This window comes from Chrysoperla carnea, chromosome 1 (genome assembly GCF_905475395.1).
Source record: "Chrysoperla carnea chromosome 1, inChrCarn1.1, whole genome shotgun sequence".
NCBI lineage: Eukaryota > Metazoa > Arthropoda > Insecta > Neuroptera > Chrysopidae > Chrysoperla > Chrysoperla carnea.
The window spans coordinates 56,501,285-56,526,480 of NC_058337.1; the positions used below are offsets into that span (position 1 = coordinate 56,501,285).

The following is a 25,196-nucleotide window of genomic DNA, read 5'->3' on the forward strand; positions in this document are numbered from 1 at the left end:
AGTAGCTAGAATAATACAATTTAAAATTGAAGGAAAATAAAATTATTCGTGACACATTATCATATTCGAAAAAGATATAAAGTTGAATATTCATAGAGACTTTTTAGAGTGTAGAGTGTATGGCTGATATTGAATTGACTTTGCTTTTTACTCCGACGATGGTTAGGTTAATGGTTTTGACCGGTTTGTATGTAACCAAATGTATGCTCATCTTTTCTCCCGTAACTTCTAAACATAATTTGACAAATAAGATATTGTTTGAAGCGTCTTGATTTGTTAAAAGTATGAAAACAGAAATTTCTTTCATCTGAAATGATAAGTAAAATAGTCATTACAGATGGGAGACACCTCTTTCGTCCTGTGAATTTCGTCCTCTTTTCTTCTTGAATCAGTGATAAAATCGTCAAGCTAAGTTTACCTACTATTGCCTATGAATTTTTACAAATAGAAACAAATAATACTATTTATTTCAAAATTAGGATCTTATATTTTAAGAAATAAAGTTATTACTATTTATTTTATTGAGTATTAATTATAAATTATGTTATTTTTTCCTATCTTTTGAATGGGCAAGGAACTTCTTTGAATGAGCTGAGTTGTAGATCCGACGATCTTGCCACGAATAGTATAGACCCATCACAATCTAGTATATGTGAAAACTCACCACTAAGACCTACCAAATGTAAACTGCAAGCTACGCAGCTGTATCCCTTTTTAGCTCTTTAAATAAATCATCCTATTGCAAGACACACAGTAAATCGTAACTTTTCCTAAATAAAATCTCCAAACTGTTCTCCTAGTGTACCGCTACGGGGAACTATTTTAGTGGTGCAGGATGATTTCAGGTAGTTACAAAAGCGTGTTTTTTAGTTTTATTTTTTTATTTTTTAAATTTCTGAGAAATTCGCTTAGCTTATGCAGTTCCTGCGCTACGAATTTTATTTTTATATTGTTTGTTACAAATTTAAAGTTAATCTAAAGGTATAAAAACTCTTGTCACCTATCCTATGTTGGGTAATAAAAACTGTTGCATGTATCTTCAGCTATGCTATGTCTTACCCTGAAGTGTAATATTTTTTTTAACCACATGTTTCGTGTATACACATTCTCTGTTGAATAATAACTGTATTAATATTCAATATAGATTTATTTATCATTATCATTATTGATGAGTATCGATGATGTTAGGTTTGAGTAAAACTACATCAAGCTTAGGTACATACAGGTACAGACTCCACTTTTGGGGTGGAAAGATTACCCTTCATCAACTCCTCTGGTAACTCTATACACAACTATATTATAGCTAGTTTGAGTTATATATTTATTTTGATTATTTAGTGATAATAAATTAATACAATTATATATGAGTGTTTTACGAATTTACAGACATTTTAATCCGAGCAATTATAATTTTTAAAGTCATAATAAAATCTGTGTAGCAATCCAAATAACTCGATAAAGAGTGTCTTTATACCTATTAATCACTATTGGGACATTTTTTACGTGTTCCTTCCGTTCTGTTGGACAACTTCCATAAAAAAACTCACAGTGGCGGAGGTTCTTTTACAAAGGTTTCGAAAAATTTTCGATTGCGCCCACAAAGTTCAAATTGGTTTACGTGCGTTTGTTAAATGATTCTAACAGAAAGATCATTAAATAATAAATCAATTGCAATTTGTAATTTTTAAGGTGTTGATCATTAAACAGTCTTATTAAATATTAGAAAAAATGATTTTTTTATAATTAATTATTCGATGTCTTTCTTATAAGAATGTGCAGAAAATGAATTTTCATCAGTTTTTCGGGGTGCCGTGAAAGGGAACATGCATTGCCGAAAATTTTACTATACAAACTCTCTTAATTTTGCGTAAGAACCGAAAAATTATGATTTTTAGCCTGTAAGTGCAATATTCAGTTTGTGATATTTTCTTGTAACCATAAGCTATATTATTTTTTCGATTTTCTCAACGTTTATACTTGTTGGGTGCAAAAGAAAGTTCGCACCATAGGTTTACTCACAGCAATAGCACAATGACATTTTTAACGACAAAGACTTTTAAAGTCATCTTTATCTTCCATATGGGCTTTAGTAAGGATAGAGGCAAGATCATTCACACTTGAAATTATTCACAGTTGAAATTCTAGATACGATTTCGATATAATATAGTAATGTTACTAATATTTAAATTGTAGTTATTTCCAAACTGATGGATTTAGAAATTACGTCCCAATGATCGAGTATTGAGCATGAATGGAGTAACATCTTATACATAAGGAATGTTGAAATTTGAGAGCTTGAGAACAGACTAAACTGTGTATTTTAAACTTAGCATTTATGAAGATATTTCGCTAAACAATTGCTAATTTTCAATAACACACAGGGTATAATTTTGTAATAAAATATAATTACCAGATATAGATATGTGTATATAGTGCTGCTATTTATGAATAGGTGTACTACTATTAGAATAATCTTTACTAATTACAAATTACAGTGCATATTATTTCAACAGAAAGGGGGAGAGTAATACGAGGTACTTGTGCATTAGGCTACTATAGCCAACTGTGGGTACTACTATCTATTATGAGAGTAATGGATGCGCTATGATGTATCAAACTCAACCCATTTATAATATTTTATCTGGTTATTAAACTACTAAATTGTAAAACTATGGCTACCAGTAAAACTAAATCGCTAACGGGCAAAATCTATTTTAATATAACTACACCATGAAAGTGTTTACAATACTGCAGATTAAAATATGAAATAATACCTCCACCTGTACATGTTGATTGAATCGATTAATATTTCGAATAAATTGGATAACTCGTTCCGAATTTAATAATATTGTTTTTTTACTCAATATTTGCAATATTTTCTTTGGAAAATTGAATTATAAAAGGTGGGTAGAGTGTAGGACAAATAAAAATAAACATGGCTAATATACTTTATAATGCTCTTTGTCAGATTTACAAAAAGTTTTATTTGACATTCATAGAAAAAGCTTTTGCAGATTATATTCACTGCGCTCCCACCATATTTTCCAAACAACTTTTTAAATGAAACAATTTTTATACATTTTCGTACCATGAAACTTTTTTCAATATCTTCAAAAAATGAAAGTGGTCATTTAAAAAAACTAATTACTTTTTTAAGATAAAACAAATACGCCTACGATTACCAATTACTTTTTTAAGATAAAACAAATGCGCCTACGATTACCAAACGCCTAGGATGAAACGATTGAAAGACTTCAGCAAGCAACTGAATGTGAAATCTAAAGATGAAAGACAGTTTTAAATAAATGAGAAGTTTGTAAATTACTATTTTGAATGTAGGACTACCATTAAAAAATATTGAAGTCGCAAAGTACATGTTTGAGACAGCATTCATCTCAATCGTTCTTGCATAAAATTATTTTAGTTGTTTCGCAAAACATTTTTTTATACCCCTCAGTTGATGATAATTCTACATTCACTAAACTACAACCGTGAAAATATACAGAAATTTTATTAATAGATAGAGAGGTAGAAAATAATGTTTCGAAAATTCAATAATTGGTTTTCAACATGGTTTTTAATGTGTTTCTGAACGAGAATCTGTTTCTGAACTAAACAGGTTTAAAAATACTAATGTTTTTTTTTTTTCAAATTCCACTTTAAAAAAATTATTAATAAAATAAAAATTTGTGAATTAGGAAGAGCACATAAAATACAGTGGGAAATCCACAAAAGATTAAATGTATATTTTAATCAACAGCGAATATATAAACCAAGAAAGATACGATATATTATGGGTATTTGTATGGAAATAATAAGACTTATTCAGAAATTTAGGTCAAAATGGACAAATTTAGTAGTTAAGGGATATTCATTGAAGAGTAAAGTACTTTTCTCTAAACTATTGTTTAACATCTAATGTAGAAATGTCTATCATTATAATTAACATGGAATTATTAATACAGAATGTTCATATTATAATCTTGTTTTGTCCTTATTTTTAACAATGTGTTCGAAAATGCTCCCTACAGTCATCAACAAAAATATGTTAGTTTCAGAAATAAGTGGGTAGTAAACCTTTCTGTATTAAGTTAAACAGAGGACAAAAGTTAATGTTTTAGTAATTTACAACACTTGTAAGATATCACAAAATTTGAACGAATAGTTAAAAAATAAATTCGAAAAAGTTTCCAAATAGTTTCTTAAAATTTTAAGAATCTAGTAAGAATTATTAAAAAAAAAAACAGAGACATTTACATTATTAAAGAAATAAAAAAATACGCAGAAATACAGGTAGAACATTTTAATCTATTATTACTAATAGCTCATTTTGTAGTTAACCAATCAAAAATAGCTTAAACAAAAGTTGCATATTTTGAAGAGAAGCATCATTTTCATCTATTTTTAAAACATTTTTTTTTTAATATCGCTACCTTTCGGAATGTGTTAATAACTTTTAAAACCAGGTAAATTTCCAAGGTCATTTAATAGTCATTGCAAAAATTGGAACATATTTAAACTTAATAAAATTAAAATATTTTTATACAGGACTATATTTCTACACTTTCATGAGTAATAATTTGTTTGTGAATATTGTGAGATAAACAAAGTGCTTAATAGATAGCGTATCTATATACACATATAACATACTACAACAATAATATTCAAGGGCTTATTATTTTAACAGAGCTTAAATCCTTATTCTCCTATTGTGTCTGGACATACCGTGTATAATACGCCTCTATTTAAATATAGTATCCATGATAATCACTTACTATATATATAAAACCGAAAATTTACATACAAGTTTTTTGAAAGTGAAATTATCTTTAATAGAGACCAAAATGAAATAGTAATATTTTTAATCCACGAAAACATTAGAATTATAAAATGGGGAATTTGAACCTGAGGAAAAAAGGTTAAGCTTGAGGAATAAAAGATAAAATATACATGTTATTAATGATGCATTAATTTTTTTAACTGCGAAGTAGTATCATATTTCGCGTTTACTCCGAAATAAATAATATCGAAAAACTTAGGTTTATTTGTATTTTGTAGTTTTTAGATATGCAAAAAAGTAATAATTATGCCCTTCAAAATAAGACGTCGCCATATCGTACTCGATCGCTGTTTTACATATTAGTGATTACACTAATCAAATTATTTTTCCACAACTTCCACCCTATTGGTATTATTACTGTCTATTGTTTTGTCATTCGACTTACACTAGTCTACGTCATTCAACCTACACTTGTCTTACGAGTTTCAGTTTCCTAATCTCCACATGAACAACCTTAATTATCAAATGGAATTCCGCAGATACTTACTAACCGCATTCAATAGCAAAATCCAACTTGTGCATACAATTTCTGCCTTATACATTCCAAGAGATGACTTTTAAAAAGACTTGACGGTCATGGCCAACTCAAGGCTAGAATTACTTTTTCCCTTTGATGCGAACAATTTTATTCTTAGGCATTTTTCTCTATGGTTTAATTGCTAGCACGAGGAAATATTTATAATTTTTTCAAAATGTCCTAATTTATGTACTTATATTATCTACATTTTATATACATTTCACTATTTTATAAAAATACAGGCAAAATTATTCCATACACGATAAAATGTCGTGTTAAAACTCTTATTAATCGGAAACCAAAATATAGTGATAATATATAGAACTTACAAATACTTCTCTCTGCACAACGGTTCTGCACGCCACGAACATTTTGAACTTAGGCTTTCAATTGGGTACTAAAAGACCTCTTTTATAATTAAGTTCCCTCTAAGCAGATGATAATTGACAAAGTTATCCGACATACATATGAACTTATCAATAATTTTATATTTAAAGTTTTTTAAAATTACCTATTTTATCGAAAAAGCGGGAAAACAAAGTGTGTCGTTCCTTGAAAACGTAGAAAAAGTTATACTTTTTTACAAAAATATAACATATAGGCATAAAAAATAAATAAATTAATAAATGATTTACAAACAAAATAACATTCATTAAAAGTTTTTTACAAACATGAATGTTCTTTAAACAGAAAATAAGTATGTGAAAAAAGTTTGTACTCTATTCATAATTTTATATTTCTGGAGTTCATTATTTTTATATAAACGTATAAATTGATAGTTGTTATTATGCCTGGGCATCAGCTAAAATTAAGAGTTAAAAATTAGTAAATAATTTTAAAGTTTTTCACCCTAAACAGGGGTATCGACAAATCAGGGCCTTTGAATTTTCTGACTCTATTGAACCTTTATTAAATATTAGCTTGATGCCCGCCCGCTTCACTGAGCTTAAAAGTAAAAACCACCGCTTTATAGCCTCCACCTCTTTTGATCTCACTCATCCTCCTTCCATAAAACTTTAAGGGATTGTTTTACGCTGCTTAAAGATATGCACAGTTTTCAATTTTTAAAATTGTTAAGTAGTCATAATTCATTGAGTTTATCAGAAAAGATAAAAAAAGATTTTAAATTTGTACATAAATCTTTAATTTATTGTTCAAAATGATAATCATAACTCTGCTCCATCTGTGATCATCATTTTGAATCATAAATTAAAGATTTTATGAAGACCTATACCAAAATTTTTTTCGTAGCATCAATATTTTTAAGCGTTACAAACTTGGGACTAAACTTAGTATACCTTGCATATTACATATATGCATGGTATAAAAATGCTAAATAAAAAGTAACTCTATCTCTCATAACGATACAATATGATTTGTTTCTTTTTTTGTAAACATTCCAATGGTATTCTTTAAATCACATCCTTTTAAGTACATTTTTGAGTTACAAAATACATAAAACCATCGTTCTTTGAGTAAATAATATGCAACAAAACATAAAATGATCAGTGCCTTTATAGAGAACAAACAAAAACGTAAAAAATACAAATTTTCTTACTTTTAACTTGTATGTAGTATACAGATATGAATGCAATAACAAGTATATTATTCATGTTTCATTTTCTTATGTAATTTTCATTAACTTTATACATATTTATGAGATGAAAATATTTCTATGTGCAAAAGGCTATATAAGAAGCATGTAGCAAGTTATTTTATAAAGTGAATCGCGCTCTGCGTTATTTTTAGCAATGTACAATATGTCTCAATTTGAATGTAGCCTGCATACTTTTTTAACCCCCGAACCAAAAAACGGGGAGTTATAAGTTTGACCGCTATTCGTGTGTGTATGTCTGTCTGTCTATCTGTGGCATCGTAGCACCTAAGCGAACGAATTGATATTTAATCTTTTTATTTCGTTTGGAAGGTAATTTAATGGAGAGTGTTTTTAGCCTAAACCCTAAGTGTCAGTTTAGGTTCCTTACCCGAAACAACTAAAAAATTGGCCATGGTCCTCAAAATCGGTTCAGTTTGGAGAAGGCTTTAAGGAAAAAGGTTATTTAAAGGAGAGTGTTCTTAGATATGTTTTAAGTGACAGTTAAGGGTTCATTACTCGAAAGATTTGTGGTTTTTTTTCTTAATTTCGTAGATTTCTCTTGTTGAAGAGAATGATTGGAAAAAATTTGTGTTCATACAATTTTGAGTCTTCAATTTCTAATATTGTTTTCCTTTGTTATATGCTCAAATTAAACTTACGAAACACCTGGCACATAATTTTTCCATCAAACTGTATTTGTGAATAATTATAAAACATAGATCAACTCATAGATCACCTTTTGATTCATCTCGTGGAGTAGTAATTATTCCGAAATAAAAATTATTTAAATGGTTTTCCAGTTAAAAATACGTGGGTGATTACACTCAAAGTGAGATACATGGTAGATGTATGTGTGTAACAGACAGACAGACAGAAAAACATGCAGAAAAACAGACATATAATTAACTTCTTTGTAAAAACATCATTTATAGTATTTTAAGTGAATGATGTATACAAGATTATATTAGATTTATTCGTAATTTGCTTTTAAAAAATTCATAAAAATTTGTTTTTAATGAAGTCTTGCATATTATTTATGTTATAAAAACAAAAAATAAATTTGAATGCGCAAATGTTAATCTGCAAGTGATCGAGAAACGGCATTCTAAACGCTAACGAAAGTATTTCTCATCAAGAAATACTTTATTATACTCATAAGCTCTCGGGGGTACAACTTTTTTTAAATACTCATTGGTCAATAACTAAGTTCGTATGCAAAACATTCCTTTAATAAAGAAAATTGTAAGCACACATAAAAAAGCATTGTTATCGCCTACGACATGAAAATAAACAAACTAAGTATTAGCCACTAAAGACAAAGCAGTTGATTTAACATGTTGTAACAGGACCATTTTCAACAAATTATTTAACGAAATATATGAACTTTTACATGAACACAGTTTTATCTATAGATCCCACAATAATTTAGCCCAAAAACGAACAATTTTAGGGAGAAGAAGGTGGGTACAAGTACTGTCGATACAAAACGGTCTCAATAGATCTAATAATTAAGGGGTAAAATACTACAGGAACACTGTATAGTAACATTTACACGTTTAAATAATCGTTACTGTAAAAACATTGTTTCTTTCTTAACTACACGAAAACTCACTTTTCTCAGGAATAATAACTTTCACATCAAAGTTTACTTTATCAAGAATATTTAAAGAATCGAAATAACAATATCGGAAGATGAACAGACTAGATTTTGATAAACGTGCAATATATTATACTAAATAAAATTAGATTAAATTTATTCTGCTTTGTTCACAAGGAATAGGAACCGTGCGATAGACTGAGATAGAATGTATATATTATTGACAGCCATATTATACAGAATGTTTATCAACGTAGAAATTAAAAACTTGTAAAACAGGAAAAGGCTATAGACAAGAAGATTCGGAAAAACTCTTCTGGAAGTATTGACAATGAAAAAGTGCTCAATTTATAAAGTCTAATTACAACATATGGAACGTGTGTCACCAAAATACTTCCACATCATAAAACACATCCTTTAGACGGAAATACTATCGAGGATACAACAACCATTCAAAAACATTTATTTCGAATAGCAGACTGGAGCAACTCTAAAGTTTGTTTCTGTAAATAAATTTTGGTAGATCTAGTTTATGACGGAATTTTTAATCAAAATAATCAGGTTATTATTTTGGATTGTGAAATTAAAAGATGTTTAATTAAACTTGAATATGTCATTTTGTTATTAAATAAAAAAAAATAATTGGCATCCCCTATTCTAAATAATGCTCTACCGTCTAACAAAAAAAAAAACGATCCAAGATTCCTCATAGTTTAACAAGAAAAAAATATCGGCAATGAAACGAAAAACTTTTGCAGTATCAAATATTGAAAGTCTATTACAGAATCAAATATGGAAAAATAACAAATACTTCACTTTTTTCTTAATTTGAATTGTTTGAAAGTTGAGCTACCTCAACTTCTACCTAACGTAAGTTACTTTTGTAACCAACCAAATTTAATTCCAATTTGCTTCAAAATATTATTAAACCATTTGCAACATAAATCAATTTCTCCCAATTTCATTTGCTCAATTTTATTTCGAAACTACTTTTTATAACTTGAAAATCCACGAAAATCAGTTTTTTGTGTATATCTCATTTCTTTTGCCTTCAACCGTATTACAATTTATTATAAAAGTTGTAGAGGATAAAATTTTCTATAAAGTTTGGCTGAAACTGTTTTTTGTATGTTGAACCGTTTTTGAAATAGAGGGTGTAGAAGATGGTGCGCTTAGCTTAACGTACTTCGGTGCTGGGCCAATATTTATAATTATGAGGTATTAAATAATTATTTAAGTAGTATTTAATGTATAATTATGGGAAAAAACCGCATAATAGACTGGGTTTAATGATTGACCCTGTCTATTATACTGTTTTTTTACTTAATTTTCGATTAAATACTATTTAAATAATTATTTAATACATTATATTTATAAATATTGACCTTGCACTAAGGTACGTATCGCTGATATACTGTTGGTTTGAAAGCTTTTTAAGTTGTACCGTTTTTGAAATAGAGGGCGCAGAAGATGAAGCGCTCAGTCAACATTTATATATATAATGTATAATTATTTATGTAGTATTTAATCCATAATTAAAAATTAATGAAAAAACCGTAATAGACAGGGTCAATCGTGAATCCCACTCTATTATGCGGTTTTTTTCCATAATTATTCATTAAATAATTATTAAATACCTTATACTTATAAATATTCACCTAGCACTGAAGTACGTTAAGCTTAGCGCACCGTCTTCTGCGCCCTCTATTTCAAAAACGGTTCAACGTACCAAAAAAAGTTTCTGACAAAATTGGTAGAAAATTTTACCTTATACAACTTGAGACAACAAGAGACTTTTGAGACAAAATACTATCAAAATAAAGGTTTGTGCAAAAAATGAGATTATTCCGTTAGATTCAGAGGTGAAACCCTAAGATGATTGGAGTAAAGCTAGAGCTAAGAGTATTATTTTCTGAACAATAAAATTTCTAATATCAATTACACTTTTTCTTATAATTCTTACATAATTACATAGAATATGCTTGTTACTTCAATTATTTGACTTAAAACATACAATAAAAGATAATTTTTTGCATAACACAAAAATTTTCATGTTTTTTAAGAACTTTTTTGAACAGCCTTTATATCAAATATTATATAAAATTATAATCAACCCATAAAGTATAATATTACGTAAAAGATGTTTCAAGGAATGCTGGTGTTCCATAATATCAAAAGAATATTATTAAAATACGGTCAAAAACAGAATTTACAATATCCTTTTGTTTTAAATTTACTTAATAAAAGGAGTTAGAACATGTATAGAGGAAAAGTTTAATCATAAGTAAATTCAGGGCTAGTTAGCCATAGTATGATTAAGCAAAATTTTAAAAATTTCGTTGCTGCTTCTAGAGAAGGTTTTGTCTCCATAATTTCAACTTCGGTAACTAACAAACAATGTTGTAAAATCTTTCAAGTCAATTTTGACCTACTTCTAATTGTTTGAGAAACCTGAAAATAGGCACCAATATCAAGGTCCGGTGGCCATACAATAATTAAATAATATTATCCCAGTACCCGGACCATATCACTTTAATAATATCAACTTCAAACATTGATAATACCCTTAAACGTTTGGTGAGGTATAGTGTTTATGATATTCGCTTCCTATGAGTCAGTTTGAAACCCACCCAAGGCAATCGATATTTTTTTTTTCTATTTTGTTATCCAAAGAGTGCTCAATTTTTAAGTTTAAGCGAGAAAATTATAGTTAGAAAAAGTAAAAAGAGAGCGTTAAAAAGTGTTTAATAATTTCAATTGTAGGTAATGTAAAATTCAAAAAGTGAAGTGGTCGATATATGTCAAATCCGCTAATTTAAAGAATATAGGAAGGACCCCACGCTTTGTATTTTATATTACAATAAAATTATTAAATAAATTCTTAATTTTTTGTTAATCAGTTACGGTAAGAAAATATTAACTATAAAAACAGGTTAGTATCGAGGTTCACAAAGCAATCAAACTAATTTCCAGTTAAAATCGCTCCTCTGAATGTGAATCAACGCTTTCCACACATAGGTATGTACATCAACTTAAGTCGATCCGTGTAATTCATCCCGAATTTAGTGGTAAATGAAATTTTAGTGTAAAATATTTTATTTATGAAATAAAAAGTCACACTTACAACGATAATGACCGCCAGATTTGATTACTGCGGCAAATTGTTTTTTAAACATCAACTCTAAGCATTTCAAGATTTCAATAATGGAGGTTTAGTTTTGTAAAGTTTGGAGGTTTTTCATTCGCATTATTTTATGCTGTTGATTAATCAACTTCCTGTATATTTTTGCCGCAAAAATTAAATCTAAACTTTAAGATACAACACTAAAAATTTACATGTACAAAAATAATTAAAAATTTAACACCATGGACCACAAGTATTTGGGTTGCATCCAAATGATGGAGGACAATATGCCTGAGGAGGGCAACACAGTGGTGGACAGCATGGAGGCGATGGGCAACGATTTTGCATAGGTACCATCATTGGTACGGAACACACTGGTTGTGTACAAACTTGCATGCATGGCTGTGGAAAACAATGAACCATAGGCATCACGGGAACTGGAGGAGGACACGGCGGACACCTTCTTCGTGCTATACAGTATGGGTCACAGCTAAAAAAAAAGTATTTTTTTGTATTTCTCTTTTAACTATTTGCTTACCAAGGTTAAAGTTTAGAACATGGTCTGAACATGTTTTCTTACCATGGTTTACAACACGGATTACACGGAATTATTGACATTTCACAAAAATTTTCAGTATTTGTTTATATACTTGAAATTTAAAAAAATATTTATTAATAATTTGACAGAAATTTTAATAATTTTTGGCTGATCTTAGATAACTTGATTTATTAAAAATAAATTATAGAATAAATAGGGGGTGTATTTAGGATAATCTTGAATTAAGGGCAGAAATGGAAGGCAGTATTGTCAAGGTCAATCCTAATCACTTGTCCGCCCACAATACTTCTTCTTAGCCAAGAACTTTGCTTTCAAGAAGTGCGCAATTTTTAAATAGCAACTAAAATTGGCGAGTATGCGTTGAAATTAGAAGACAATTCAAATAAAAAAATGATTTGATAGTAAATACAAAAATCAAAGCCCTGCAAATAGCAATTACAAATTTTTCGGAGATCCTGATAGAAATTCACCGTCTATGTGGTTTTTCACACAGAAAGAAATTTATTATGTAACAATAGTCTATCCAGTTTCTGTCTTTGATAAAGTGTGCCCAAAATAGAAACATCAAACTTTTACAATACACGAGGAAAAAAGTAAACAAATGTTTTTGCCTACTAAATATTCTAAATCATGTGAATACTTTTAATAAGTGGGAATTGTTTATTCAAGTGAGAAGTCAAGAATAACTTTCTTAAATCTAGAAAGAGGTATTTTGCCGTTTTCGACCATATGAGTCGCGAAATTCTTAAAATTAAAAACGGATAATCAACATAGCCTGGCTGAAAAACGACAAATTATATACGATTGAATTTAGCGATTCGAAAGTAATTCACAGTTTCTATTTATCCGGGGATTGAGATCAGCAAGCATCGTTTATCTTATCAATACCCATGACATAACCTTTATTATATTTTAAGCGTCAGCGTGTAAATAGACACTTTTTCTTGTATGCAAATCTCTTAATAGAATCTTATGATTGTTAGTTATAACAAAAACACTAAAACCAAAGAGAAAAACAACCGTGATACTAAAAAAAAGGTTTATTGCATTTTTCTAAAAAAAAAAAAAAAACGAGTACATTCATACAGAAGGGGAAACAGAGAGCTGCTAAGTTCACTTCACCGACAGTGAGAGCTTCATAACTATAAAAAGAAACTAGAGCTTTTAAAGTATAATAATAATAATAATCATAAACATACACGAGAGTGAGTGTGTGCTCATGTTGCTCTTTTCTTATTAATGTAATTCCTTCTTTTGTGTTTTAAAGAATTACCACCAGAGAGTTAGATAGATATATTTATATACATTTTATATGTAAGGTGGTCCTACGTTGGGTCGATGTATATACATCCACCATGTCTATGGATTATTATATTATAACATAGATTGCTAGCAATAAATGTTCATGAAATATCAAAGCTTATTTTACAATTTAAGTCTATATTTGAATTTTTTGTAGAAAATATCACATTAATTCAAATATATCTTATATAGTGCAGGCTTCCCCAAGATTTAACAAATCACTTACCCACGACTTCAACTGCAGAAAAGGCTTAAAGGTCCATCTTTAACATACAAATATATTTGGGAGTTTGTAAAAAATGTACGGTTGAATTTAATACACGACAATAGAATAAAACAATCATATCGTTTAAAAAGGTCCAATTTGATTTAAAAAGTTCCAATACCTACGCATGAGCTGCGTTTGTTTAATTATGTCCATGTATCATGCTTTGCTTTAACGGCTCCCACAAAGATTAGCATTAGGGAAAGGAACCCTAAAATAAAACTTGAAACATATCTAAGAACACTATTAAATTACCTTTTTTGAACCGATTTTTAAGATATCGGATTTTTTTGTTCGGGTACGGAACCCTAAACTTGCAATTGAAACAAAGCTAAGAACATTCTCCATTAAATTACCTACCAAACGAAACAACAAAATTAAAAATTGGTTCATTCGTTGAGGTGCTACGATGTCACAGGCAGATAGACAGACAAACAGACAGACACACACATTTAGCGGTCAAACTTATAACACCACTTTTTTAAGTTCGGGAGTAAAAATTTCATTGAATGCAATCTTGGATTGCTTATAACTTCGTTGTTGTTTAATCAATTTTAATTTCGCTTTCAAATTTTGTCGAGTATCGAGTTTTACATTTTGATGGGTAATATGGCCAAATCGACTTCAGGATTACCCTTATTATTTTTTTAGAGTCAGCGATTTATAGTAAAGTATAATCTTTTGTGATACTCCACATTTAGTAAGCGCTGCTATTTACTATCAAAAGTAGTAGTAAGTTGAAGGCAACTAAGTTCTAACTGTAAGTTACAGTTACAACCGGCAGTAACATTTAATCAAAAAGATGAATAAGTGTTCCTTCATCTGTTTCTAGTATACATCATTGTTTAATAAGGAGAATTTTTCAAGATCTTTTAGGTTCATAAAGACGCCTGTAAAATAATAGTCTCTGTTATAAAGAATGCTGTGGAGTGAAATACTTAAAAAATGGAATAATATGTTAGTAAAATAACTTATATTAATCTTTTAATTTAATTGCGATTAATGTAATTGCCGCATATAAATGTGTTGGATAGATGCTACCAAATTGCTGCCAAACTGGATTATTGAAATTTTCGGGCATGAAACCTGGAATCTTGGAGGTTTTCAATCAGTTTCAAATTACGAAAAAAATGAGTATCCGTTTTTTCTAAAACTATAACAGATAGAAAGTTGAAAATTTGTAAGTAACTTCAACAAGTTATTCTTCTGAAAGATTTTTGAAAAACGAATTGCCACATAAGTTTTCTAGAAAATACTTCGAAAAACTTTTGAAATTTTAGTAATCTAGAATCATTGGCGGCCGCAAGGCTGCTCTCGATGATTTGGTTTTTTAAACATTTTTAATTTATTAAACATAATGCAAGCACTGATTATCAACACTATCTATACATGGTATTTCAACCATTAATTCTGTCAATTGTCTATTTAAACTTGTTATTTTTGAAAATCGAATCATTTTTACGATCTATACTTAATGCCCAACTGGAGAAAATTTTTTTCTCTATATTGTACAGTTTTTATAATGCATCGTGTATAAAGAAAATAAAAAAAACTTCAAAAAAAATTCTGAACATTGCTGACTTATTTGATACTTTCAAAGAAAAATGTACATTCAGTTGGGGTTGGTACTTTAGACTATCACTACATGGTTTTAAACAATTCTAGCATTACCTTCATGGTTACTTCTCTTCTCTTTTCCTGCATAGAGTGCATGGTTTGTATAGTTAGATGTAATAACTGTTTATCATTATCCGTTAAACTAACGTTACTACTCCATGGAAGTGAAGGCAGTTGGCCATTTCTAACACCACAGACATAAAAATAAAAACTTGCAACCTCGTTTGTAACGTGTTAAAAAGATGAATTTATATAATAAAAATTATTTATCTTTTTTCCAATGTAATTTGTGGATTATTTTTATGAAATAATTTCTACACAAATTATCCAACAAGGCTTCTGTTTATCCATAATTTGTATGTTTCAAATTAATAAAAAAATTAAATTAATACTTATAAAAATAAATTGCTTGGATTGAAACATACTTATGGGCACATTATCAAAAACCGTTTTTGAATCATGAATAAGTATTTGTTTTTGATATTTTGATTAATATATCTTAGTAAATGTGCTTTTTAGACTTGCTAAGTTCTCGTTTCAATTGAGCTCGTATTAGAAACTAGAATCTAAAGATTATAAGCAAATTAATTGTTAAAGAGAGATAGATATTTTGACCTTTGGCTTGATTGAAACAACTCACCAGGATTCTATAAGTACTTTTGAAAAAATTGTGATCTATAAAATTTTCTGGGTGCATTATCATGCTTTATAAAAACAAAAAATCCGACTGAGCCAGAACACCAAACACCAATTTGTGAGAATATTTTTATTCACAACAAAAGCATACCTATCAATAGAATTAACGAAATCATTCCCTAATTTTATTTCTTATTAGGTATACGAGAGCCTTGTAGAGCTCCAGAGGCATCTATGATTTTTTTCTGCATTTGCAAAATCAGCATATGACTGGAAGAGGACGAGTTTTGTAGAGTTTGATAATTTGTACCTAAATATCTACAACACATATCTATAGTCAGTTATCGAAGGTGATATTAAATTGTACAACTCTTACATTAAATTAAAGAACCAAAAATATTTTTTCAAATTATATGCGAATCTAGCTCATTTCAACATCTTACTGAGAAACTTTTATTAGTATTTTCAGTTGATTTAACTATAGTAAGGAATCTCTCGGATGTCCTTTTACACGTGTAATATGAAATTTATTTCGGTATTCTTCACACAAAAGTTAATCTAGATCTTTTAGTATTGTCAATTAATATTGGTAGGTTTACTGTTAACATAAACTTTTTTCGCCCATTGAACATAGTAATTTAGTAATTCAGTTTTAGAATAATTGACGACATCATTTCAAGAATTATTCGAAGAAATTATTGAAAAATTATTTTTACTTCATAAAAATTTTAATTTACTATTTAGATAAAAAATTACAAATTACATAAAATAAATTTAAATATTCAATTTTAAAAACAAACTGTGTTTAATATAATATGTTATGTGTAATATCAATCAAAATGGATGATTTTATGTTGATGGTATGATGGAAGGTACCTCTAACAAGTGAAAACAAACAATTGACTGAGTTAGTTGTTGAAATAACATGTATAGATAGTGTTGATTACTCTGTCACACAACACACTTGGTAGAACTAGACAAGGTATGCTCGATGTAGGACAAGTTTTGGTTTAGGTCGCGCATGTACCCAGTCCACGCCATTTTAGCGTTTTCCCGCTTTCGGATTCTAATGTTGTAAAAAACATGAATACATTTGTGAGAAAATTCCTTGTGTGAATAAAAGTTCCTTACAATGAATGAATAATTAATGATTAAGGAACAAATTTGACTGCTCGAAAGGAATAGTGTGGGCGCTGAGTACCTACAAAACTATTCTTAAGGTAGAACAAATTTGCAATTTTCTCATGGGATTTTCTTTCGCTAAGAGCTCGCTATCGACTTATAAACTAATAGTGGGCCGTAAAAAATATAAAACATAACACTTAAAATCGTGCTAGCGTCGTTGCTATTTGATAAAACGCATTTTATGTGCTTAACATTAAAATATAGACTCATAGCGTTAAAATGAGTACCTTAAAGTACAAAAATATTAATAATTGGTAAATCTACGGCCGTTTCAAACCAAGCACTTCGTGCCGACCTTATAAAATATCATTTTTGTTTATAATGTTAACCGTATCTCCCGTTCTATTGGTTCTATCTAGACGAAAAAAAAAATTGCTTTTTTATGTAGAATAAAATGGTACTTTTATACTAAATTTTTAATAAATTAGAAGCTATGACCGTATAAACAATTTATTTGTTTTTAACAAATACCCCTCCCCCATTTTGAGCGACGAGCAAGATGAAAATTGGAATTCAGCGAGTCTAAATACGTCGAAATACACTCCTATTTCGGTAGGACCTGTAAATGTATACAAAACCTACTCAGCGCCTACAATATAAATAAATAAGCAACATGGCGGTGACTGGGTACCGTGCAAGAGAGTGAGAGAATGTCTCCATCCTACTCCTACCTTCAAAAGAGCATACCTTGTCTAGTTCTACCATCATTACACACACATACATATCCCACCTATAGAACTGATATTCCCATAAAATACATATTATACAATTTTTGCATAATTTGCGCTCTCACGGGTAAACAGTGATGTTCACAAAAAAATGTTTCAAACAAAAGTTGTTTATTTTCTTATAACGAACATACATTTAAACTTTTGTTCTATCTCTAACGGTTTACAAGATGGGTCTTACGGACCCAAGACCCAATTGACATAGGTTGCCCTAACCATGCTATAAAAATTTCAGCTTGGTATCTCTTTTCGTTTTTGAGTAATGACAGACGGACAGACAGACGACATTAAGACCGCAGACAGACAACCGTAAATGGACTAATTAGGTGATTTTATGAACACATACCAAAATTTTGTTCATGGTATCAATATTTTTAAACGTTACAAACTTGGGACTAAACTTAGTATACCTTGGTATATTTCATATGCATGGTATAAAAATATAGTACCATCATCATATTAAGGATAGAAAGAGATACATAATATTAATGAAAAATAATATATTGTAGCTACCCACACATACAATCGTATACACATCCATACTCATACACACACACACACACACACACAAATACAAGCAAACAATGTTGTTATAGAGAAAAACGTATATAAAATTTTCATATAGAAAATCGACTGGAAATGACAGTAATTTTGTGAAATTGATTTTGTTTGTTAAAATATAAATTTTCACACACAGGAACACACTAATTGAACATCATAGAGGAAATCGTAATAAAAACGTTTTTCAAATACATATTTTCCAACAAATTGAAAATCATTTTATTATTATTATTATGAAAACACATTTTACATATTCGAAAAAATAACTCAATATTTACTGTGTATCAAGATCGTTTTATCTTCTTCTTTGGAAAACCTACGATATTTATTATTTACTAATGATTTACTAAATAATTCTAGAAATGCGGACTTTCGAAGTTAGACGCTTTGTAACGTTGGTTATAATATAATCATCTTAGGGTTTCACCTCGGAATCTAACGGAGTAAGCTGAATTTTGTACAAAGCTTTTTTTTATAGTACAAATGTTGCCTTAAGGATGTATGAGCATGACAACAATGTTTGATTTAAAGGCTCAAAATTTGTTTGTAGGTAGTCTTTTACTCAAAGAATATGTGGTTAAAATTTCAGCTTAGGTAACCGTGCAAATTTTTAAGAAAAAATGAATGAATGAAAACAAATTTAAAAGAAACTTTTTTAATAGAAAGTAAACATATTAGCAATGAATTAGAAAAGAAAAAAACTAAGTGTCACCGTCCATATAAGGGATGTAAGAGCAGGGTAGATTAAGGGTTGAAATTAGTTTTATCTTATTTTCAACTTTGATGATGAATTTTGTTATAACTTCATGAATGTAGACGAAAAATAAGAATAAAATTTTTCGATACATGTCTTGGTTTTCGAAATATCGAAAGCTAAATAATTAAACAAAATTTTCAATTTTCGATATTTTGAAAATTAAGGCAGATATCGAAAAATTTTATTCTTACTTTTCGTCTTATATCGTCAAGTAATAATATAAATTTATCATCCAAATTGAAAATATCTATTTTTAAATTTGTGCCCCCACTACCATGCTCATACATCCTTAAAAGTCACATCCTTAAAAGTCATATATCGTTCCTTTTGCATTCAATCGTATTACCATTTACTATAAAAGTTGAAAAGGATAAAATTTTCAAAAAATTTCACGACCGTTGACCGTGAATATCTAGGGAGGCACACGCGTGACTATATGATACTTTTGATACATTTGTACTATCAAAATAAAGTATTGTACCAAACTTCAGCTTATTCCGTGAGATTCCGAGGTTGACCACTTTTATGGACCAAAATGATCGGGTTATGGTATCCTCACTATTTGAAAGATACCTACTTCTTTTAAATTTATGGACCGTTTAAAATACAGCGAGGCACAAAATATCACACCCATATACAACAGAGATCAAATATATTGGCAACACATAAAAAGGTTTTTTAAATATTTTTTCCCAGAACCGTAATATAAACTACAAGCTTTAAATCACTAGTTGTGGCAAATGCAAAATTTCTATATTTCTAAATGACCAGCTGTCGGATTTCAAAAGTCTTGACAAACAAGTAAAAAAAAACCACCGACTGAGTTAGTTGTTGAAATACCTTGTATAGGGTTGAATGTCAGTACTTAGCATTATTTTAATAAATTCGAAGAGTTTAAAAAGTCAACACAATTATTTCCTCTTTGTTTTGGTTTTCAAACATTCCGAAAATTTTCGAAAATATTTTCTGCGAATTTTCCTTAGTTTTCGAGAATCTTTTACAATACCAATAGTGAACTACCTAGAAATTTTCCATTCTTTATATTGTTTTTAGTTTTGGAGAAAATGGACACCAAAGTTTTATCCTAATTTGTGCCCTCATAGGTAAACAATGTATACGAAAAAATGTTTCTAACAAAAGTTACATATTTACTTATAACATTTTACCTATGTTGCTCATTTACGAACTCAAACTCACTTTTTATGTCATAAGCATACTTTAAGAATTTCAGCGTTATATCTCTTTTCTTTTTTGAGTTATTGTGTTGCCAACATACAGATAGAAAAACGGGAAATTAATTAAATGGTGTTTTAAAAACACCTATATCATTATTTTGTGAATAGCATGAATATTTCTAAGCGTTACAAACTTGGAACTGTCCTGTTTATATGAAACATATATCAAGGTATATTAAGTTTAGTTCCAAGTTTGTAACGCTTAAAAATATTTATGCTACGAACAACATTTTGGTATAGGAGTTCATAAAATTATCCTAATAAGATCCTTTCAATCAGCTTGTACTAAAAGTATATCCATTTTTTATAAATATTTTTGTAAATATTGAAATATAAAAATTCAATTGTCAGATAGAGAATATTTTTGTAATTATATTATATCAGAATATAATCATATATTGTTTGATAACAGTGTTTTATAAAACAACTTTTTTTTTCAATTATTAGATTGGAATATTTATTGTCTATCAAATCCATTTCATCAATATTTATAAACAAACTTAATTAATTTTTTTTTAAATCGATTGTATTCTCAAAAGTGTTGGGAATCCAAGCTACTCCAACTTATGTTGAAATCCAAATCTACCATTAATCAAAGCTCATTTTGCCACAAATTACTTTATTTCGAGTCATTGGCTTGTAAAGACTTTAGACATCAAGACATTTTTTCTAGGCATAAAACTTTTCAACATAACCAACAAAAACAAAAATTAATGAAATTTATTAATTAGTTGTTAAAGGCAAGTTTAGTGTAATCGGAAAAAATAGACCGAAAATTTTATAGACGAGTAAAATTGTAATTGTCAGTTAGTTGGTTTGAGTTTGTCGACAATAGAGTTGGTTGGGTTTTCAAGTTTTTAATCCTTGCCTTACAAAATAGGGGTAGGATTACAGAAAACAGTTTTTTTCCGGGTCAAATTTTTCCTAAATCGTTAATTTAGTGCGTGATATATATTCACGAACGAGGTGTACTCAGCCTCTCTTAATAATTATAATGATCAACGGAAAAAGTAGTAAAACACATAAATAGTATAACAATGGAAATTTGAATGAATCTCGATACAGCCGAACCTGCTTACTTGCTACTATATATAAATGCTCTTAAATTATTTTCAATTAAAAATCAGAATTTAAATTTTTGATCTCAATTCTAAGAGCTTAGTATAAAAATCATGGTTCCATTAGTCAAAACCCTGCAATTTTTTTGCAAGTGTGCACTTTTCAGAAATACATAATCCCAAAAAATTATGCAAAATTTAATAGCGTAAACAATTAATCAATATTTAAAGTGATCTCGAAAATGTCACAATGTATCGAAACATGATAAAATAAAAATAAAAAGAAATCGAATCGAATCGAATATTTCTGTAATATCTTATGTTGGATTGTTATAGACAAAAATAATTGTATACCATGCAGCTTGTTGAATGATAAGAAGTGTATACAATAGTAAGAGACAAACAATAATCATAGTATTGAATAAAAAAAGATGTAGAAACATTCACACACAATACATACATAAGTAAGGCGAATGAAGAAAATACTGTATGAAGGATGAGAGCAAATGGGTAGCAAACAGCGGATGAAGTAAAGAACGACATGAAATAAGTTGGTGAAAGATTTCGGAATGAGTTAGGTAGATGCAACAAGCATCAAGTAATCTGTTGCTCTGTTCGGAGTAGTATAGCAACAACTCAGCATGGTAGTCGGTCGACTCTCGTTGTTGAGTAAGTAACTCACTCATGCCACGACGACGGCAGCGGCACACTCTCACTACCAATAACACTAGTGTCTGTTTGTATGGGTATACGATATAGTAAAGAAGATGGCATTGATTTATTGCTTGTTCCAGACGCACAAAATACATACGGAAAACGAAGAGTACGGGAAATGATGTGACGGGGTGAGAGGGGAGTATGTATGATGATGGTTTTAGTTTCTTTTATAGTATTATAGTTTTATACCTCTGATATTATTTTACACAATCGTTTTTAACTACAATTCTACACTTTGTGTTGTATATTTATCTTTTTCTACCAATAGTAGTCAATGTTTGTGAATGAATATAAAAGGTGTATACTGCTTTGAACTTTCTATCTTTTTTCAATGATGTGTTTCAAATAAGACGGTGTATAAACAACACTTTTTTCTTGTTTTTTTTTTTTTTTTTTTTTTAAATTGAAAATACGATTTCAAAATTAGGATAGAGTGGCTAAAATAATCTTTCCAAGGAATATCTACGAAACAAAAAGACATATATCAAAGATTTCACTTGAAACTCATCATAATATACGTACTAACTGAGCTTGGATACAAAAAGTTGTATAAATTTAGCTTATTATTGTTATATATTCCGTGAACCATTACAACAAGAAACGACGTCCAATCATGAACGGTGGGTCTTGACCAAGTATTTCAAAATTCGTCATGACATGTAGCCTTATTTCAAGATATAATGGATGTTAGATACACGGAGTGTGAGACGAACTCCACATTGAAAATCCAACCTCCATTGTTTAGTGGAGGCTTTTCTTGAACGCTTTTAATTGATTTATCACGATTTAATGGAGTGCAAAAGCGGATGAAATTTTTTGGAGACATTTAATAAAATATATCATTTGAAAAACTCCTTAACCGATTTTATGAATTCTTTCACCTATATAAAGCTACATTATTAGCGAATAACACAGACGGGTGTATTTTATTTAAAAAAATTAGGATACCGCACCAAAAATTAAAACCAACGAAATTGGAACTGAAAGCGGGAATAAAAGTGATGGCAAATGAAGTGAAGTTTATAAAGAAATAGTTTTTGTATTTAAAATAGCATTTGCACAGCGGGTGGGTAACTGCTATCATATATATAAAAGAAAAAACTGACTGACTGACTCGAGGCTCGATCAACGAACAGCTGATACTGCTGGGTCTAGAAATTTTGTACTAACGTTTAAGCTACGTAAGTGTGCATTAAGAACGGATTTTCGGAAATTTCTCTCTTAAGTGGTTAAAACGAGTGTTGGAAGTTTGTACGAAATCTGGTCAATTTTGAAATGTAAAAAATGATATGTAAGCATCGTTCAAAACAAAAATTTCCTGTATTATTATTTTCAAAAATTTCTTCAAGAGAGTAAAATAGGGGGTGAAAGTTTATATGAAACTTTGTCATTTTTTTATATAGAAATGCAAAACTTTATGAGCTCATGATTTGAGATAAAAGTTTATTTTACTTTTTTCATTAAAAATTTATTCTTTCAGAGGTTCAAATAGGTTAGGAAAGTTTATATGAAATTCCGTAATTTTGGTAATGATAAGGGGGTGGTAGTTTGTATAAACATTCGTCCTTTTTGAATTAACTACTTAACCGATTTCAAAAATTATTTCACCGATAGAAATTTACATTAATAGCAAGTGTCATGGACTTCATTCACTCCACCAAAAAATTAAAATTCATAAAATTTTGAGCAAAAGGGAGGATAAGTTAGGGCAAGGAAAGTGAGGGCTATAAGGCGAGAGTATTTGTTTTTAAAGTAGAAAGTGCCCAGCAAAGCGGGCGGATATCTGCTAGTTTATAACTATATCTCTAATATACACTCATATTAGAGATTTTTCGTGTCATTATGACCATTATTATAGGTGCAGAATATTTTCCGTATCATAGCCCACAGGTTATTGGACCCAGGTAGCCAAATATTGCCTGAATTCTTCCTTATTGGCTACATTCTTATTAAACCTCAACACACGAGCATTCCCGAATATAATTTTATAAATTCAGCGTCCTTTTAAAAAAGGAGAGAATATGAGCTTGAAGTAAAGAGGTAGATAGGCTATTTTTTTAACGTTGAGAAAAGCAAAGGACTTGATCATATATACATAATAAAAACATTTTTTCCCTTGCTTTTTCGCACTGAAAGTATAACAAATCTTGAACAGCGTTGGTCCTTTTGATAGTGAGCCTTGGCCACCCGGTATAATAGCATTATTATGCAATAGTTAGACAACATAACTTATAAATAAAATTGTATAAATATTGTAGAAACGTTTAAGTAATAACTGTAATTTATATTCTTCGCCTCTAGAATCTCTTCTCTATACTTGTTTTGTGTTTTGTTACTTTTTGTTTGTTTGTATATATTTTATCATTATCATAAAGGAATACTTCTTCTGCTAGCATTGTAGCATAGCATAGCGTAACATAACATAGCATCACTCTAGGTATCTGCTACTATTTCTTTGTACCCCACATCGAAACGAATGAAGTAACATTGTGTTAATAGCTTCCAGTAAAATTATATGCAGAAAAATAAACAAGAGTACTTTCTATTTTTTTTGTTTTGTTTTGTATACATGAATCTAATAATGATTATAATAATAATAATAATAATGATAGTACAATAAAAATACTGTAAATGATTACAAAAAGGTTTATTATTTTTGTTTATCAATCCTGTTTATCAAAGCTCTTATATAAATTTATTTCAACATTTTTCATTTCGATTTCTCTGACTGTTCGTATAATGAGAAAGTAATATACGTTTGGAAAGCTTTGAATAAATAGGTATAAAAAATGAGGCGAGAATTAATTAGTAATCTTTGATATTAATAAAATAAATTATTTTATATTATTGAAGAGAAGCTATAACCTATAAAAATTAATCTAGCCTTTATTAAGCTGTTTA

At 29.2% G+C, this 25,196-nt stretch overlaps 2 protein-coding genes across 4 annotated transcripts in view; both read right to left on the bottom strand.

The window, feature by feature from the left end:
• The window catches only part of LOC123301882 (CUGBP Elav-like family member 4), a 562,025-nt gene that overhangs the window by 516,288 nt on the left and 20,541 nt on the right, over positions 1 to 25,196 (bottom strand). The gene's annotated exons all lie outside the window — the stretch shown is intronic.
• On the bottom strand, positions 11,739 to 12,358 carry LOC123301940 (sperm mitochondrial-associated cysteine-rich protein-like). The gene is made up of 2 exons (XM_044884844.1): positions 12,256 to 12,358; positions 11,739 to 12,165 (listed from the first exon to the last, which is right to left on the bottom strand). The coding sequence occupies exons 1-2, from the start codon at positions 12,291 to 12,293 to the stop codon at positions 11,910 to 11,912; spliced, it is 294 nt and encodes a 97-aa protein (XP_044740779.1). The 5' UTR covers positions 12,294 to 12,358; the 3' UTR covers positions 11,739 to 11,909.

What these genes read in the sequence shown, in the direction of transcription:
- LOC123301940 (XM_044884844.1), bottom strand. Translation starts at nt 12,293, where the DNA reads ATGTCAATAATTCCGTGTAATCCGTGTTGTAAACCATG. An exon ending in AATCCGTGTTGTAAACCATG is followed by an intron (nt 12,166 to 12,255) that starts GTAAGAAAACAT and finishes CTTTTTTTTTAG; the next exon opens with CTGTGACCCATACTGTATAG.